The 19,364-nt window shown below is 41.2% G+C and overlaps 1 protein-coding gene across 3 annotated transcripts; it reads right to left on the bottom strand.

Annotated features, from left to right (window-relative positions):
• Positions 1-3,254: 3,254 nt before the first annotated feature.
• LOC311258526 (AN1-type zinc finger protein 3-like) lies at positions 3,255-18,738 on the bottom strand. 3 transcript variants are annotated; one of them, XM_084354865.1, is made up of 7 exons: positions 18,378-18,471; positions 12,611-12,651; positions 12,140-12,206; positions 11,758-11,946; positions 10,163-10,228; positions 8,079-8,285; positions 3,255-5,360 (listed from the first exon to the last, which is right to left on the bottom strand). In XM_084354865.1, the coding sequence occupies exons 3-7, from the start codon at positions 12,183-12,185 to the stop codon at positions 5,206-5,208; spliced, it is 663 nt and encodes a 220-aa protein (XP_084210991.1). In that variant the 5' UTR covers positions 12,186-12,206; positions 12,611-12,651; positions 18,378-18,471; the 3' UTR covers positions 3,255-5,205. The 3 variants fall into 3 exon arrangements, with proteins under 3 accessions (XP_084210991.1, XP_084210989.1, XP_084210990.1); XM_084354863.1 differs by lacking the exon at positions 12,140-12,206 and having other exon boundaries at positions 18,378-18,738; XM_084354864.1 differs by lacking the exon at positions 12,140-12,206 and having other exon boundaries at positions 10,163-10,225; positions 18,378-18,738.
• Positions 18,739-19,364: the final 626 nt, after the last annotated feature.

Below are 19,364 nucleotides of genomic sequence, written 5' to 3'. Positions count from 1 at the left end.
TATTCCACTCTGTTGAAGTCGTCCAGTAACTGAAAAGAAGTGTGCAGTCAGCTTCTTCCTTAAAGGTCACATTCAAAAAAAAAAAAAAAAAAGTCCTACTGACAATAATGTCTACACTGGGATTAGATCTTCCACCGTCGCTGCTAATTTCCTCTTAAACCTGACCAAATGTCAGCAGCACGCCTGTTTGAGGCTCCTGCAGCACAGAGTCAGTTTGAGGTAGTTAATGATGGCGGTGTGGGAACGAGTGGTGTTGGAGTCATTAGCTACGGTATGAGCAGGGCTTAAGCCTTATGTGTCTTTGGATAGAGTTACACTCTAAGAATATATGCGAGTGATTATTTAACGATATACTTCAATTTTATTTTTCTGAACAAGATATTTAGTTTCAGCAACAAACTGGAGTGAAACACCGACATGGGGAAGTCAAAAATGACTAATGAGCTGGGACAAAATTAATCCCCGAACTGATTTGAAAAGGCAACATTGACACAATCGACATGTGGTTCGAGCTTGTGCACCGACTTCAGACAGGGTCTGAGCATCTTTTCAAATCAATTGGGACCTCGGGGCTTCCTGGGACGTGGGTTACGCCGGAAAAGCTGCGTGGAGCTATTTGTGTTTTATTCATGTTTCAAAACAAGTCCCCCTCTACTTCAGTTGTTTAGGAGAAAGCTTCAATGTTTTATTATTTTGTTGTGTGTGTTTGTTGGCCACTTAGGGGCCAGAAGAAACGAGCTTTTAACACATTACTGATAAATTACTGAAGTTGATGTGGAGAACTTCTTAGCAATCATTTGCTAATCACACATCCGACAGACACAGAGCAACCTAATAGATAATAAGAGTAAGTCCATTATACATTCTAGCTCTGTTTTTGGCCTCTACCAACTCCTGGGGTGAATTTCAGCGTTAGCTGTTGATTCTCCATGGGCTACTCTGAGTGACATAATAAAAAATATTCATTTGATCAGTTATTATCAATGTTGCTGTCGTTTAAACTAACTTAATGTCCATGTTGCAGTTAGCGATCCCCTCCCTCCTCTCTATGTCGCCACACGAACACGCTGCAGTACGCAGAAGATAATCTGGAACAGTGATAACAACATTCAGGAACTTTTACATATGCATATACATACATCAGCCTATTATCTATTATCCAGAATAGAGGAAATGACTGTAACTGCTATTAATGCAGGAACTCTTCCTGCTCCATCACTGCCTCGAACAAAACAGAGTAATCTCTCTCTGTCTCCACCACAGATTTCTGGATGTGATTTAATAAAGCAGACAATTCAAACTTCACGTCGCCTTTAAATGTCCTGACTCGCTTTCTCTGAAGCTGCTTTGTGATGGTTTTTCCTCTTTACGTTCCCAGTGATAACATGCATGCCTCTTGAATAGAGAAAGAAGAGAAAAGAAAGAGAAATTTAGTCACACAATCTTTTACTGGTGCACTCTCTTCATAGCTAAATTATGACACATTTGAAGTGTAATACTCCTTATTTAAAATCTGCTGCATTATCTGACATCATCTGTCCGCAATGAGGAAGGAACGTCACCTATACTTAAGTGGATGTAATGCATCGGATGTAATAACAGACACGCTTTCGAGCTGACAGTACCTCTTCAAATTTAATAAGACTGATGAGTTACTTTACCACTGACACTGTGTAACACCGGTGCTGCCTGGAAAGTAGACTGTGACGCATGAGAGTGAAACTGATCCCGTGATCACGCTGTCACCTTCCAATGCATTTACTGTATATCTGAGATCACTCTTTCGCTAATGTCTGATTCAAGCTGATGCCTGCTTTTTGAGGTCGGTGCTCTCCTCACACTTGCACAGCCCTAACTGATGGTTTCGGGAGCAGGTCTGAGGAGAGAAGTACGGGGAAAGTTGTGACAGACGAGACGTGACGGCTCAAATCGAGGAGCAAGAAAGACAAAGTATTTAACAAAGCAAAATCCAATACAAGGATGGTGTATATAACTGACGTTTGCCAATCAAGGCGGCGAGAGTGGCAGGCTTCCCTTGTTTGTCGAGCTGTAAGGAGATTACTTTACACCGGCCACAGCATCTTATCCCCCCCAAATCCCTCTCTAACACCAGGCAGCCTCCAGCAAATACAGATCTCATGCTCCTTGTTGCCGCCCAATCCTGGCTCTGTGCTTCATCCTGTGTGTCAGGATATAATCAAGACAACATAAAACACAATAGAGGGCAGACGGTGACAAACAAAACAAAAGAGAGGGCTCTCAAAAGCCTACAGGGGGACTTGAACAATGTATTCCTGCCAGATTCAAAAGCATGTAAAGCAGGAAATATGTAGTCTTCATTAGAGATACATTTGTGTCAGCGTCCAGAAAAAATATGTTTCCTCATTTCAAGGTCCAAAAGTCGGTTATCATATATTGTATTTCAACACACGGCCCCCGAAAAGGATAATATAAAATCTTTTAATTTCAAAACCTTTTTTCTTAACCAAACAAATCTGCATCTGCGTGTCAGAAGAGACGACGCGGAGGCCAACACTAAAGCCGAGAAACCTTGACAGAGAAAAACCAACAAGGGATGTAAAAAAGGGATTACAAAAGGACACAGAGGGCGAGTTTTAAGAGGGCTGAATGCCGTCTGTAACCCCACAGGGTTGTTCAAAGTTTCAACCACCTTGACAACAGAGAAAGTACTTCACATTCGCCCGCTAACTTCCATAGTGTTTGGAGCGAGGAGGAGTGCGAGACATTACGCTCAGGCTGGCGGACGGCCAACTTCAACGTTTGAAGATGCCTTTTGATCACGGCTACATATGTTTTCTTTTTTTCGCAACATTAATTAGTGCAGCCAGCCCACAAGACTCATCGCTGCCATCAGAAGCCCCTTTAGTTAACATTCTCCATTAGCGGGCAAACATGTTCACACACGAGCACAAACAGATTTGTTAAATACATGAGAGTAGCTTTACAGAAGCCCTTGTGAGCAGTAAACAGACATTTACATCACTGTAAAAAGTTGGCAGGATGTTAGGACGTGGCAGAGAGCCAGCTAGATGTTGCGAGAAGGCTTCGACTCTCAACCAACCTCATCCACACATGCATTCATTAGAAATGCACATTATGCAAAACATGTATGTTCATCCCACTTCCAAATCTACTTCTTGCAGAGTGCAGTTTGAAGACAAAGATAAAACAGGAAAACTCCCCAACGGTCCGTCATATTTCCCTCCATCGTATCAATAAGTACACGAGACATGTTTAAACTTTATCTATCCAGTTTATTCTTTCTCAATAAAAGAAAAAGGTGGAAAGGGGAAGCCGAAAGTAAAGCAATGGAAGCAAAAATATTGAATTTTCCACGTTTATCTTCCCATGGCATAACCACATTACAACCAAGAAAAAAAAAAAGCAGCTCTACACTAAAGTGTAAGTGAAAAGCAAAAAGGGGTTAAATAAGGTTTTTCTTTAAGATACAGAATATTCATTCATTATTCATCTTCTGTTCATTCCTCCCACAGTCCACCAGGAAAACGTTTGGAGAGTAATTATTTGCTGATTTTAACTTTCAGCTCACCCCGGCCGCCACCTCCCTCATCTAAAGCGAGAAAGAGGGAGGGGAGGAGGGAGCAGAGAGGGTGAAATAAGGAAAAAATAGAGCAATCAATACGGGGAAAGATGAGAAAAGGATGGTGAAAGGCAGGAGGAGAATGCACGTGAGCGCATCATGCTAGCTGTGAATGGAAACACATTAAAGTACTGATCAAAGGAGTGAAAAACCCAAACAATATGAATTTTTGTATCAAAGCTAGCGCCAAGTATCACCTTAAAAATGTGTATAATTGAAATGAAGGCCTAAGACATTACGAGTAACCTGAACTTTAACAACCATCACCCATTTTAAACAGGAACCACCTCAACGTCAGTCCGAACTCGACCTGTACAGCAAGGTTTCTGCCTGCTCGTGCTCAATGTGAACAACAGCTGAGCACATGAAACGACAGGAGAACTGTGTATTCACAAAAGCACAACGACGTGTGGAAGTGTAGAAAGCAGTCATTTCAGGTCCAATGGTAAATCGCGTGCACACGTTAATGCACATCACGTACTGCAGATGTCGTCTTCCTGACGTTTTCATCCAGCACACATAATCCACGCGTTGCTGAAAAAGAGTCTCGTGTGTGTGACGAGGACATGTCTTCATGTGGGAGGGCTATGGGAAAAAAAAAAAAAACGAGGGAAAGTCCGGGCAGAGAAGAGGAAGACAGAGAAAATCCGCAACGTCCTGATCAATCACATCCCAAAGGTGAAGACAGATCTGTGCGCAATCCGAAGACAACCGGCTCACTCCCACCAAAATAAAGGTGGATTTACACTATGATTGGCCGTCATGGCCTCCTCAACAAAGCAGAAACACCTTCGGAGCAATCCTAAAACAAACAAATAGAGGAGCAAAGGGTGTCCTGCGGTAGAAAAGAGAAGGATGCAAGTTGTTGGGGGGGGGAGGTGAAGATTGGGCTTTGATGTCCTGATAACCTGAGGTCGATGATTAACAGGTGTTTCTACAAGTTTAGGATTCGGGGACGTGGACGGCCAGGAGAGTAAGACACTGACTTAAACTGAGGCTGACTAGCTCTGTTTGCTTCAAAGTCCACGCTCGGCGCAGAGAACAAAGCAGCTCTGTCTGATTTTGAGGTAAAGAGCACAGTCTGGGTAACCATCCCTTCATCCTCCTCTGCCTCGTCATTCTTTTTTTTTTTCTTCTTTTGAGGTAAAGAGTTTAGTCTTAAACTGGCTTCCAAGACAAACATTTGTATAAAGCGTTGTATTTCTTCTCTTCATCCTTTTATTCATTCTTACTCGGCTCACTCTTGTGTAGTCAGGAGCTCGCAAACAAGTGAAGAAACTCTGTATTTCCTTTGCTCTTTATTGTTCTGTCATTCCTGGGTTTGGATTTTTCCCAAAAGGCATCTTAGCAGCAGGGATATGATCAAGCCAACAGAAGCAGAATACAACAGGAGTAATAGTGGGATTTCAAAAAAAAAAAAAAAAAGAGCGAGCATAATTTAAAAAGAAAAGAGTGGAGGTTTGTATCCAAAAAATCCTGGAAAAAATCTTGAAAAAACAAAATGAGAGGAGAAAAAAAATAATGTAATCCCTGTTAGTGCTAAGACACCGTCTGAACACCGAGATTCGAGGAGGGGAAGCCGCTCAGGAGCATTCCTCTCCGATGCGCTGGCATGAGCGGCCCACCTTGCGGTCGAGCTTGACCATCTTCAGGACGGCCTCCTGGCGACCACGGCCCAGGTGGTCAAACAGACACTCGTGTTGCTCTGGGAGCCGGTGGAGCATACAGAAGACATAACCTGGAGGGTGGGTGAAAGAGAGGGAGAGTGGTTAGTCCGGCTGGCTCAGCAAATGTACAAATATCACAGTGACACAAGCTACACGTTAAGCATATCACATGAAGGCTAATTAATGTTTTTTGAAACCACTACAGTCCATACAAAAGCAACAAACACTGCATGATAATAACCTCCCTTCAAATATACAAGCCTTCTTTTTAAACAGCTCAGGGCAGATAATGTTTAAAGCTCTGCAGCCGGGCCATTGTAAAAGGTCCGGCTACCAAAGAAGACATTCCAGTTGATAGCTTCCTCTTCTGAATCCATTCAACAAAAGGCAGACAACCCTCATCTCTCTCATTGACTCTCTGTCTCTACTGTAGCGCTCTCGACAAAAGGCCCTGCCACTGTAGGAGGCTCGATAAGCTCAGAGAAGCTCGTTAGCTCTCATCGTCTTCAATTCATTCATTAATACACATAATAACACTGCTGGCATTCAATGAGCGGTGATTAAAAGCCCAGTTTGACAGCTGGTTGCTAAGCAATTATAACCTCTGTGATTACAGCGCGCACGAATGGAGTGGAAGGGAGAAAGTTGTGTAACATTTGAGTGTTTTAAAGGGATGTTTCTAGCAAATACGTATCAATTTATTCCAAAGGCAAAAAGAAATACAAACACGATGATTCCCTCAAGGCAGTCAATAGCAAAAGAGTTTAGCTGCCTGAAAACAATCTGTGTGGAAATCAATTGATTTCCCTTCACCATTTATCCTGAATTTAATGGCACCGTCTTCTAAGATATGCAGGTCTCTTTCACTGTGCTACTTTCAAAAGTTCGAAATAACAAACTGTGATTTGGTTGAATTCCCACATTAGACGCCCCGAATCAGATATTCTCCACCAGGCGCGCCGCGGAGGTTTTGTAACTTCACTGCGAATCAAGGTTTTAAAACATAAATGAGCTGGAAGGACATTTAGTGATTTGAGAACGCTTTGCGGTAATATTATGAAACCCCATGAGTGTACAGTAAGTCTCAAGTATTCAACGTTTTGAATGCATTAAATCTAAGCTGTCTTGAATATTTATTCTACCTAAAAGGTAAAAATGAAAAACAGCCATTTCACGAGAGTAAGGGTAGCTGTAACACACACACACACACATACGCAGTCTTTTAAATATAAACAGTTATTGTCATAAGGACATTTATTAATAGGCTAATTATTGAAGTGGTTGTCACCATCCCCGCCGCTGCCAAATGGATTGCAGCCATTCTGCGATTATAATGTACGGTACGTCTGAGTGATGATTTACTCAACCTACTGTAAACTATGAATACCACAGCTTATTTTCACACTTTCTTTCCATTTTTTCACGCTGGAGCCACGTTGAGTGGAGAAAGTAAAATAATAAAACACATCAGTCTTGAGATAATGCTGATTTAATTTGTGCAATATTAATTTTGGCCTTACAGCTGAAGCCTGGTCACACTCACTGGTAAATACGTCTGATTTGAAACAAACCACATTTTCAGCCATCAGTGGTAGAATGTAACTAAGTACATTTACTCAAGTACTCTACTTAAGTACACATCTGAGGTGCTCTACTTGAGTATTTCCATTTAATGAGACTTTATACTTCTACTCCACTACATTTTCAAGGCAAACATCTCATTTTCATCTCACTATATTTGTCTTGATAGCTTTAGTTACTTTACAGATTACAATGTAATCGTGTGTTATTCAAAATGTGGTGACTTTTAATGTTTCTGATTAACTGGATGATTAAATATTCCTTTAACTGTTCAGTAAATTCTCCTAAAATCCCCACAAAAAACATCACATATAATAGGGACAAGTCTTTACTCTGTATCGCACTTGCAACTTACTTTTCAGATGAATACTACAGGCAGCGTGTAACAGCAGAGGTCTACTGAGTGCGACTGGATCAGATATTCTGCCGGAGCTACACTCCCTCCCCCATTTAAACTCTGAAAAGCGTTTGTGCTTTCATCTCATTATCAGACCTTCTTGGCTTACACTGTGAGACATTCTTCAGAACCATTAGCAAAGTAATCTGCAATTACTGCAATAGTCAGAAATCACTATAATTGCCACCATTTCCCCTTCAGTCTGTAAAAAGCATGTTTTCATAGTAAGCATTGGACTATTAAGGACGGACAGCCCATGCATTACGCAGCGCCTGGTGGAAGAAAAAGGCAAGTCAATTTCCAATTTAGAAATTATTGCGTGGGTTTAAGCAGATGGTCTTTAAGCTGTGAAGAGCTGTGACTTTTTAAGTACTTTAATTTGTATGCAAACAAGTTGATTAGCAAGCCAAGTATTGGTTTAAACTGCATTAGTGTTCGTGGTAATTGGCTTATGTTTTATGTGCAATGTGAAACATTCAGGCTTTCTGTAATGGTCCCCTAAGGCTAGCAAAAGCACTCTGGTCATTGACATTTCCGTCAACACACAAACACACACAAAGGTAGCTGATGCATTTCGCCGCACTGGATGAGAAATTTACTGAACTGTCAACAAGTTAACAAACGTGTTTATGTATTCATGAGGCCAATATTCACCAAAGAAAAAACTCATTTATAACTTCGTGCACATGCAAGGAGTTCAGCCGAGGTCTTTAATAACAGCTACCAATATTTAATGTGAGCGGAGCCTGTGCATGTTTTAATAATGTGCTCCAATGTAGGTTTATGTGTATGTAGAGTTGTGTTGTCGTACCACAGCGACAGGAACCCAGCTCTTGCTGTACCAGCTCCAGTTTGGTTTGGCAGCGATGGCAACGTTTGCGGCTCCGCTGTTTGGAGCCGCTGCGAGACGAGGATGATGATGATGCGGACGAAAATGATGACGAAGACTCCTCACCCTCCGGCACCTCGCCCACTCTCGCTCGCTTCTCGGGTGAGACGTCGCTTTCTGACTCTGAGGCTGAAGACACAAGTAAGCACAGGCTTTTATTGTTAGTTTATTAGGTGCGTTCGCCGTGTTACGTAACTGCAGCTACAAACTTTTATACTAAGTACTTTTCACAAAAGTGAAACCGTGAGTGTCTGGATGTATTGTTGATTAAGTCTGGAGCTATATAATACAAGAAATACAGTAAAACCTTGATAGCTGAATAGTGGGTATTAGACATCTTTATTACATTTCCTTTGGGCTAAAACTTGTCTATTCAACTCACAGCTGTGTCCCACCTGTCTATAGTCTATTGTAGCAAAAGGTAATTTCCTAAAATTATGTGAACAACGACGTATTAGCAACCTGAAATGTTAAGATGTAAATGTATGAAAAGGCAGAAATAGCTATGAAGAAGTCAGTTTTCTATTGCAGACAGACACAAAAGCAAATGAAGGTTAATCGACCTGCTAGAAATGGTTTTACATAATTAATCTACCAATATAGCTGCAGCCAAACCTTCTCCACTTTTTATTACTCCCCTACCCACATAATAATCCAAAAAGCATTCATCTCCTGTGTGTGCAGGGCCGGAGCTTTGACTAGAATTTCAAGAGAAAACTTAAGACCTCCGATGACTCTTCATAACAACTTTCATTTAAATCATAAAGACATCATGTCTGATTTATATGTGACCTGCAACTGTGAGAGAACAGATGATGGCACACTGGAACAAAAGCACCTCTTAAATAAAATAGGCGATTTGGAGATTAATGGTTGTCCTGCATTAGTAAACAGTCAACCGTGCACATGAGACTGGAAGAGCATGCAGCGAGTTCCACTGGTTGGCTGGAATTTAAACTCAGCTTTTCTCATCAATCCTGCAGACTTTTTCCCCGGTCCAGCCGAATGCTGATCAGCGCTCAATAAATCTCTGAGAACTAGGCCAAGCTGAGCAGCCAGATCCCCCTACCCTGCCCCATCGATCCCTTCGTATGTGTGTCTGTACATGTGCAAGTGCATGTTGCAGAGAAGGAGAAAAAAAAAACAGCCTGCCTAATGTTATCCTGGTGAATCTCCGTGGCCAATTTACACAGTCTGACAGGACAAATGTGATTCAAAACAACATTCGAAGGCACAGATGAACACATTTGCACTGTTAACTGATTCAGATGTGTAAAATGTTGCACAAAGCAAAGCCGCAGTGTATCCAGGCTTTTACTGACATACAGAGGGCACCATTTAGAGAGACTGTCATATGTGAAACGTCAACTGAGCCACGGCACAGGGTTTAAATGGTGCTGTGTATGCATGTGTGTGCTCACATTATCCCGCAGCATTAGACGAGGGATCAACGTGTTCACACACCATCGCTGAACCTTGCCTACTCTGCAGTTGTCTTAAGTCATGTGCGAGTGCTCACGTGTGTGAGAGCAGCAGGTTGTGTCACCTAAAGGTGAAAGGGAAAGGGAAAATCTACACGAGAAGAAAGTCTGCACCTGTCTCGTTCCACTTAATCAGTGGTGCTCAGGATGCTTTTGTCTGCACGTGTGCACATGTTTCAGATTGTCATTCAAGTCTATTTCTTTAAATTGTAGAACCAAACACCGGACCTTCTTGTTTTGATAGTTACTGAGTTACAATGCTCCTTTCTTTGTTGCCTTTATATATATATATATATATATATATATATATGATTGGCTTTACATTTACACCGTCTTGCAAATAGGCATCCCCACTATCCTTCCCTCTGCTGTTTCCACTGTAGGAACAATTAACCTTGCCATTTTGAGATCAAACCAATGTCAATGAAGCCACAGGGTCCTCCACTCCAATGCCTTAAGTGGACATGACAAGCAGACAGTGCAAAACACAGTAATGGACATTACAATGGCAGAGCTGAGGCATACCTGACTCAAAGGAGCGTTTTGTGGGAGTGGAGAGTGAACTGAAGACTGCGTCTGTGCTGGATACTTCTGAAAAGAGAGATAGATTCAACAAAAGGAAGAGAAAGAGAGGTGAGAAGAAAATCATATTAAAGAGAAGAGAGGACATAAAGACGTTGGTTTCCTACTTCTGAGACTTTGTTTTGATGAAAATTAAAGGGCTGGATTTGTTGATTTAGTACAGACAAATAAATAATTCAACAATAAACTATCAAAAAAACGAGAATACAATCGCACAATGTAAAAAAACCTTAAATTTATACAACACATACTATGCACAATGTAAAAAAAGAATGCTAAACTGCGACTGATTGACAGATCAGGTCACGTGTCGGGCTGCCCTGAAAGGAAAACAGTTTATAATCGTAAAAAGCCTGAGGAGCTGATAGTGAGTCTTCTGGTGGTTGCCCGGATACCGCAGTACCCTTATCCACACACGGTAGCAGGATAAAAAAGACCATGACTGGGGAGTGTGGAATCCTTTATTATGCAGTGCGCCTTTTTTTCAAAGGGACTGTGATAGATATCTGTGACGGGGAGCTGGCAGTGTGCATGTGTGCAGACTGTAGCCAGCCAAGAGACGACTGACACGACTGATACAAAACTGATACAGTTGAAACAGTTTGTTGAAAATCCATCGGACAAATGTACACACTTCACCTTTTTAAATATATACTGCTTATTATTGTATTTTAACTTAAATACAGCTCCTTGTCTTTTCCTAGAATGGTGATATTTAGCATTTCTTTGGGTTATAAAGTAGTATTACTTCTTCACTCTTTATAATATTAATTTTTGTTAATTCTGACACATTGAGGTTCCAGCTCGGCGTCCTAGCATCTATCTTAAGTTCTTAAAGTTCATCAGTGAGGGATTATTCATGAATGTTGTTGTTGCTGTAGTTTGTGGGTGAATTACAGTTCAGCAAGGACTTTTATCTCAAAATCAGCATCACATCATCATGTGTATCACTAAAACTACCACTACCTTAACAGAAGAAGAGCAGGTTGGTGTTGGGAAATTTTCACAAGTTCCACACATCTGCTTGGTAGCCCCTTTATTGTCCTGTCCTGGATCGGCCTCCGCAAATAACCCTGTCACTGTACAGCTATGACCGATGCTCTGGCAATTGTAGGTGTCCTCTTAAAACCTTCACTTCTGAACGGATAACCTTTCCTATCATTCTCTCTATCTGTGCCATGAGGACAAATATAGCCAGGGCAGGGGCACTGCAGCTGCTGCTGCTTCGGTTGGCAGAAACAAGTCGCAGTCTTCTACAGAAAGAGACACTCGCCACTGAAACTTGGAATAGTTTGTAGTGGTTTTGACCACTAATACTTGTATTTTAACACACACATTACATTCCCTTTAAGTTGTACGCTTCAGAAAAGAGTTATCTACTCTTCATAGGTTTAAAAAAAAAAAATGGAGCACATAATACCTCTCGGTGAACAATGGCCCAAGGAAAATCACTCATAAAGAGATAATAAAGAGGTCATGGCAGTATTTGAGGAGGAAAGAAGACCGATTCATTCTTGAGCGATAAACTGCTGTCTTACCATCCTGAGCAGGTAGAGATGACGCCGCCGTCTCTTCCGGCGAAGGTTCTTCTGATGTGTTAGGCACCGACATCAGTGATTGACTAATGCTGCTGTTTGTGTCATTACAGAATATGTCTGCTTGGCTGCTGCTGGAGCTCGAGGAGGCCTTTGAGGCACAATCATCGTCCGGCTGTTTCTTCTGAATGTCTATGGAAAAAAAGTCAAAGAGTGACAATTATCAGCTCTGGGGTATGAAGGGGTCGTTTACTTGGGCAGTAGGCCAAGCAGGTGTGGCACAGGGGGAACTTGGTTGCATCTTTGGATGATGCTCAGTTTCATTTACAAACAGTTGTGCCATGTTACAGTTAATTATTGTGTAAATGGACAGTTTTCTACTCACTGTTTTTGTCAGAGGCTAAACAATAGCCTGAGTGAGACTTGAGCATAAGTCCCACGCTTGAAGGTTTCTAAAGAGTCATAAATTACAAAGGACAAATCTCTCACCTTTTTGTCATAAACAGTTACCGCTTCCTGGTTTTTATGCAAATACCAACAAAAATTTCTAATTCCAGTTGGAGACAGGCAAGGTATGCAGTTTATAGCTGAGGAAAATGCTAAAATGCAGTTTGAAATTATCTTTTTCATAAAACTACTTCATAACCATCTGTAGAGTAAATAGAGTTATATCACTGCATTTTACCCTCCCAAGTTCTTTTTCAGACTTTTTCTCCACTTTTCATAACTTCAAGGCCTGTCTTTCCAGAACAGCTACAGAAGTGAGGTCAGCCTTTGACCCCCAGCTTGCTCTACACAAGTCTATGATAGACACAAGATCGGGCGACCAAACAAGCACACAAACATAAGAGCTTACCTGCAAAACATTTTGAGCAGAGATTCATAGTTTTGCTCGACCTGAGGAAAAGAGCAGAAAGAGGAAGCAAATGTGTGAGTAAAACTGCTTGTATAAGAGTTCCCAAAGAAATGCAAGTTGCCTTTTGCTGGTGGGTATCCACACAGCGAGAGTAACATGTCTCCATGACCCCGAGTCCCAGGCTGAGACTTTCTCATCTCCATTTCTCATCTGGGATTCTGGTAGGGAAAAAGATGAAGAGTGCGATCCAGGCTCCAGTATTAAATTATTCACTGGATCCAAAGCTGCTATGGTATGAGGCTATCAGGGGCTAAGTACTAGACAAGCTTGGAGGCTGCATTAGCATAGGTGTGACTTTTTTCTGTACATTCTGCAACCTAAACAGGAATATTGAATATTAAACTACCAAGTAGAAATTAAAAAACGTACACTTATTTTAGGGTTTACCAAGGTCGTCCAAGTTGCAGACAGTAAACACTCTTAATGTGATTACAGATGTAGAGAGGTCATTTTGATTCGACATCAAGCAATTTTTCAACATAATCAGTTAATCAAATGAGCCTCATCGTTCCGGCAAACGAGCTGACAAATGCTGCCTGTGCTTCTGAGTGTAAAGCAACAAAGAGTCATAGTAAAAGAGTGGCTGGTCGATGAGAAGCGTTAGAAACGACGAGTCAGATCTGCTTTTCTGTGTGCTAGAACTTTTCAACTCTTTCTTAACAAGTTTTTCTGCCCCCTTACGATCAAACTTACCTAATCTAGCTTTAAAAATGAGCTGCAAGAGAGTCATCTTTCGTTTGCTCGTGAATGCATTTTTACATAGATTGGTCAGGAATATTATTTTGCCTACGGTACAGCTGTAACACACATCGACTCTGACAATGTGATGCCAATAGAGGAGAAAGTGGTGGTTTGCTCTTTGGCTTAACTTTGCAAATAACCTGCGTGTTGGCAATGTACACATCCGACAGGACAACCACTCAACTGGTCTGAGAGACATGAATGGAGAATATTACCAACCTCGTTAACTTTCCCCTCTTTACCAGCTGCATTGGCCTCTATTAGCTGAATCATTCATGGATTTCAATAGAGGAAAAAAATCTGCTACCTAAACATACTTTTCCCTTCCTCATCATGGATAAAGATCGTTTCGAAATAGCCGTTGTTACAGGGTTGATCACTGAAGCCTTGCTGATTTCAGTGGCACAACTCTTTCACAACAGATGGCTCTAGCTTTCCTCTGAGAGGGCTCCTCTCATTTCCTCTCCAGCCCTCGTCCTTGCTGTCTGCGCACTGAGCGTGACGGTCGCTGCTATCAGTCACATTCTATTTATTTTGGGTGCTTCGTTGCACACCTTTGTCCTCATTTCTAAATGTAGGGTCAGCCGCAGTCAACCTGAGGACTGTCTGTCAGTCTGCTGGTGTGTAGTCTCGGGTATAAAAGAAAAATGAAGGAAAGAAGAACGAAGGATAGAGGAGAATCATCATCATGGGACGCAGGTAGAGGGGAAGCCGATACTGGGTAAACAACGAGTCATATCCTGTTGTCAACTTTACAAATCAGAGGTAATCAAATCACTGATTAATTAGGGAACTACAAGAGGTAAGAAAACGCAGGAAATGACATGCGGGAAAGAAACCGCTGCATGCTTGTTAAGCTTGGTAAAGTGCACACAATCAGGCTATTTCGTAGCTGGCCCACTGCTGTTACTAATGAGAACATCTGATTGGAACAGACAGGAAGATGGGCTCTGTCGCCTTCGTGCTGCAGTTTGAGTGACACGAGCAGTGAAATTAAAAATGACTTGCTAAATACAGATAGAAGATTGTTAATAGAGAACATTCACTGACATTTTGTCACCCACACACATCACTGAAATAGTTATCAGACAAACTTTTATGCGTGTGGAATAAAATAGCAACAGAGAAGTGCTCACCAAGCCGGAGATTATACTCCACAGGTCTACATTTGTATGGAGCTGCAACTATTGTGATAATCAATTAATCACTTCAGTCATTTTTCAAGTAGCAATGTCAAACATTTCCTTGTTTCAGCTTCTTAAATGTAAGAATATGCTGCTTTTCTTTGTCACTGATGATAGTAAATAAAGAGGCTTTGCTTTTTGGATTGTTGGTTGAACAAAAGAAGCAATTTAAAGACGTCAATTTGGACTCTGGGAAAATGTGAACATTTCACCAGTGCTATACTCCTTCAGAGTTGAGTTCTGCCTTTTTTTTTCCCACCACCATCATCTTGTTATTAACCAACATTTTATAAATCGATTTTTCCCTGAATGCATGTCAACTAATGCCCGGCAGGCCTTTGGGCTTGCGATACACTGGCAGAAACTCTGCTTCTATTGATCTGAGACATTTTTTTGTTATGAAAAGCAACATAGGGCTAATTGATAGATTAACTGATAAAGCAGCTGCTTGACTCATTCAGTATTCTCTACAGTGTTGACAACAGAAATCTTTAGTGCTTTTCAGCATTACTGTAATAGCTTTGAGAATTCTTTTTTTCCCCTCGTGTATCCCACACAGGCAGACAACAGGCAGTATATGATGTAAACCATATTTTTACAATATGATGGAGTGTCCAAAGGTCTGCACAAGTGATACAACTTAATACAACTACACAAATATGCTGTTTATCATGAGGTGATGTGTCAACTGGTTTCAGTCTCTTAAATATCTCTAAATGCATAGGCCTAAATATTCAAGGCAACAAGGCATTCAATATCCTTTTTCTACATTATGAAAGAACTGTAAAAGCCACAGTGAGTGTAGCTCTGCCAAATTTGCCCAATCCAGCTTTTTGATTTTACTAAAAGCACTCTGCAACATTAAGAGGCACAGAGTCACCTGTCTGATACCAGATTTGAGAACAAAAGAGGTCTTTCTTTCCCTCCCTGTCAAAGATCTTTTTGAGACAATCAAGCCTTCTGCTCGCAGGGATACATAACAAAAGGACGTTCAAGCATTAAACTCCTGCTGAAATGTCAGATGCAATTATGGTTTGTAAGCCACAGTGCACCAATCACAACAACCCATTGTGCACCTGGATGTGCATCTTCGAAAACAAGTTTGAGGCAGGAAGAGACATGTGGAAGTCAAACTGTCTGAAAGAGACACATGAGAAGCGACCGCACTGATGCTATGCAACAACCTGAAAGAACTTGTGTTTCAAATGTTGTCATACATCATGCTGACAAGTCTGCGGCATACGAAACAACTTGCAGGTGACTCCTACCAATTCACTTTTTTTCCCATTCAGAACCCAAGAACGTAATATAACAGTCCTCCTATCCTACGGGTGATTCAAAGACCCACACACATTTCACAACAAAGCCTATTAGCAGGAGGGTCTAACTCCAGTGCTGGAATCCATCACCAAATCATTCATAACTAGGCAACAAGCACGGTCCTCATTCAAAATACAGGTGAGAAATTCAGCCTGCTTTTGGCAAAAATTCAAGGACAGTATCAGTGTATGTTTTGCTCAGTGTACCCTCAATATCTCACAATGCATTGTGTTCTGGTAAATAGTATAATGACACATCCTGGCAACCACTAACAACTTATAAAGTCAGATTATATCACACATTTTTATCAATTGGGGAATGTGTGCAGGTATTCATGAAGCACTGGTAAATGTATCACCTCGCAAGGAGACATGTTCCCTGGGCCCTTACAGATAAATGGTAGTTAAATGGATATATTTAAAGCTAACCTAATACATTTTTTGTTGTTTTGTAGCCCATCTTGTGGTTAAATATAACATCACAGCTTGCACTGAAAAACTCTGGTATCTTCAAACCTCCTCAAGGTCTCCAATGTCAGCTATTTGATCATAAACTCAACATTTTGACAGGGGCTGCCAGACTGCACCATTAGCAGCAGTATACCGCTTTCATGGTATAACGTGGTATGAAAATCAAAGGGTATCATACCATGTACATTTACTGACCTGTGGTATTGAATTTTAATATGTTCCTGTTATTTAAAAATATTTAAAGTTCATTTCAAGTTTCTTGTCTGTCAGGGCAAAAGTATAATACAGTGTTTGTTCAACCAAAAAACATTCTGTTTTCATTCCCTAAAGAGTCATTGTGACAGATACGATAATAATATTAAATACGTAATACTGTGATACAATGAAACCATGATATTTTCTGAGAGTTATTGCACCTTGAAAGTCTGATACTATGTCACAATGTCTGAACATCATCTACAGCGTCCGTCTGTCTGCAGAATAAAATACCCTTTTGAGCGAATGTGAAACTTTTATTGCTTAGTTCCCTGAAAGAGACTCAATGATGCCGTGATTCTGATGCACACTCCACAGATAGCTCGAACCCCAGTGAACTTTAGTCAAGTGGATCATCATCACGTTCTTGTGAGAAAGCATTTAAAAATATCTTTATATACAGTCACTCGAAATCCGGTGACTGACATTACAACAGCTTTTGTTTCACATCATTGCCATGCTTATCCAAGCAGTCAGTGGTGAGCTGTCACTTAAAACAGATCACTTCCTAATACAAGCAAACAGTGAATGGGGTGCTTTAGTGTACTAAGGCAGCTCTGATATCTTTTATTATAATAATGGGGAAAGAAAACAATAAACAACATTTATATGGAGCCTGACTGATACTGGAATGTTGGGGCTGATGCCAATGATGATAGGGAATTAAAATAATCCAGATATCAAAATAACAATAATAATTTAATCATTATAAATTACCTCAAGCATCTTTATCTACATTCTGTTCTGCTAAAAGAAGTTTTCACCTATCTACTGTGTATGATACCGATATATTTCCCAATCTAGAAAGTAAACTTGTAGTCCTCACTGGCCTGGCTGGGTGCCCTGAGCCTCCACTTTTTTAAAGTACGTAAGTTCACTAAAGTCCAACCATTCAACCACATTAAGCCCCCAATGTTTACAACATAATACAGCAGGCCAATCTAAACTTGGCTCATGGCGACCTTTAGATTAACCCACTAAATGCAAAGAGTAAACAAACCGTGCATAAACTTCAATTCAAAGCACCTTTGTGTATTTCTAATCATATATTTTAAAGTTTATGTATTAAATATTTCATTTTAAGTACACTGTAAATAATGATCATCACTACAAATGTAGTCTGTGGGCCTGTATGTGTATATAAATAAGTCTAGCACACATGTAGCAGACTGAAATGTCACTGTCTGGTAACAGACACCTGTCTGACAAGTCATGTGAAGTAGTGTTAATAGATGTAATAAAACCTCAACGTATCTGGGTTAATGTGACATTGTAGTCTAAATGTGTGCATGTGTGACAGTTTTGTTGTCAGTATGTCAGCACATCCTCTGCCTTTCAGCTTGAACTGGTGAAACCATCAGTGCTAGTTTCCACCCATGTCCAGTTTAAGGTTTAACAGCTGCTCTGTGTGTGTACCCAACAAACGGCCTCATTTAAAAATAAATACTTTAAAAGCAGCCGGTTTATTAGCGCTGTCACACCTGTCACATTACCTGCAGGGCTAATCCCACACTCCTGCCCCGCTCTCTTACCTCCACAGGAGAAGGTTAGCGAGGCCAGCTGGCGTTAGCTAGCAGCTAATGCTACAAAACAATGGGGAGGGGGGGTAATAACAAGAAAAGCAGCTCATCCCTGTTTGAGCTGCTAACGCTGGTGGCTAGCCACTCTGCTAGCTGTTGGCTGAGAAAGAAAGCATCTACAAACAAGATATTTTAGTGTTTTTTCTATTAAACTTACCCCCAGAAACCGCAGTGGCAGCGCGGGGGTATAACGTTAACGTTGCTCGGAGGCTTGCTGCCCTCGCTCCCCGTGTCCCCCATGTCGGTCTTCCGTGTGAAGGCTCTTCGCGTAGCAGGTGAATCCGGGGATGGGGTGAGGGCCTCGTATTTGCGTTTAGATCCCCTGGCTTTGACAAGTACAGAGTCAACACCCACGGTCAGACTGTCCGTCGGAGTTTCACCACACGTGGAACGACTTGCCGACACGAGCGGCCACTGACTCGGTGAAATTAAAGCAGTTTAAATCAACGTTGAGACGCCGGAGCCGTCAAAAGCAGCGACGGACAGAGCCACCGGGGAATCCTGGGCCGATCAGCTGGAGTGAGGAGCATACCACTGCCAGGGAGGGGGAGCCGTGTGGGCAAAGTGGACGAGCAAAAGTTAAAATGGTGCGTTTGTGCTGAATAGAAAGTGGCAGAAAAATTACAGTTGCGATCATTTTAATATTGTGTAAGCTAAAATGCCACACGATTTCAGTAAGTCGTTGATTTTAAAGGTTTGATTTTGAGGGGGTTGAGATGGTATGCTCCATACAAAACTATCTACCTACAACTGGAAATCTCACACCACCGTGGTACAGTGGGTCTCCAGAGCCTTTACCAGGTATATTTTAGGTAAGGAGAATTTTAATTTAGTCTATATTTCATTCACTTTCCACAGTAATATTTGCATATTTAAATGTTTTGTAAAATAATGATATAACATGCCACCTATGTTATTGTGGATTTCTGGTGCTTTGGAAAACACAAATCCTTGAAAAGTATGTTTTTCTGCTTCCTAAAAGCATTTGCAGTTCACTCGCATAATATTTATGTAGGCTGATAGAATTTACATCGCTGAAAATTATCCTTTGTTAGGCCCTTTAGAAGAAATTACAACGTTGTAATGGACCTTTTTCCCAGGCACATGTTGACACCTCACAGTAGGAAAAGTACAAGTGTTTTTT

This window comes from Pagrus pagrus (assembly GCF_965226575.1).
Source record: "Pagrus pagrus genome assembly, chromosome: 1".
NCBI lineage: Eukaryota > Metazoa > Chordata > Actinopteri > Spariformes > Sparidae > Pagrus > Pagrus pagrus.
The sequence above is the reverse complement of the archived record's forward strand: the minus strand, read 5'-3'. Positions and strand labels throughout refer to the sequence as shown.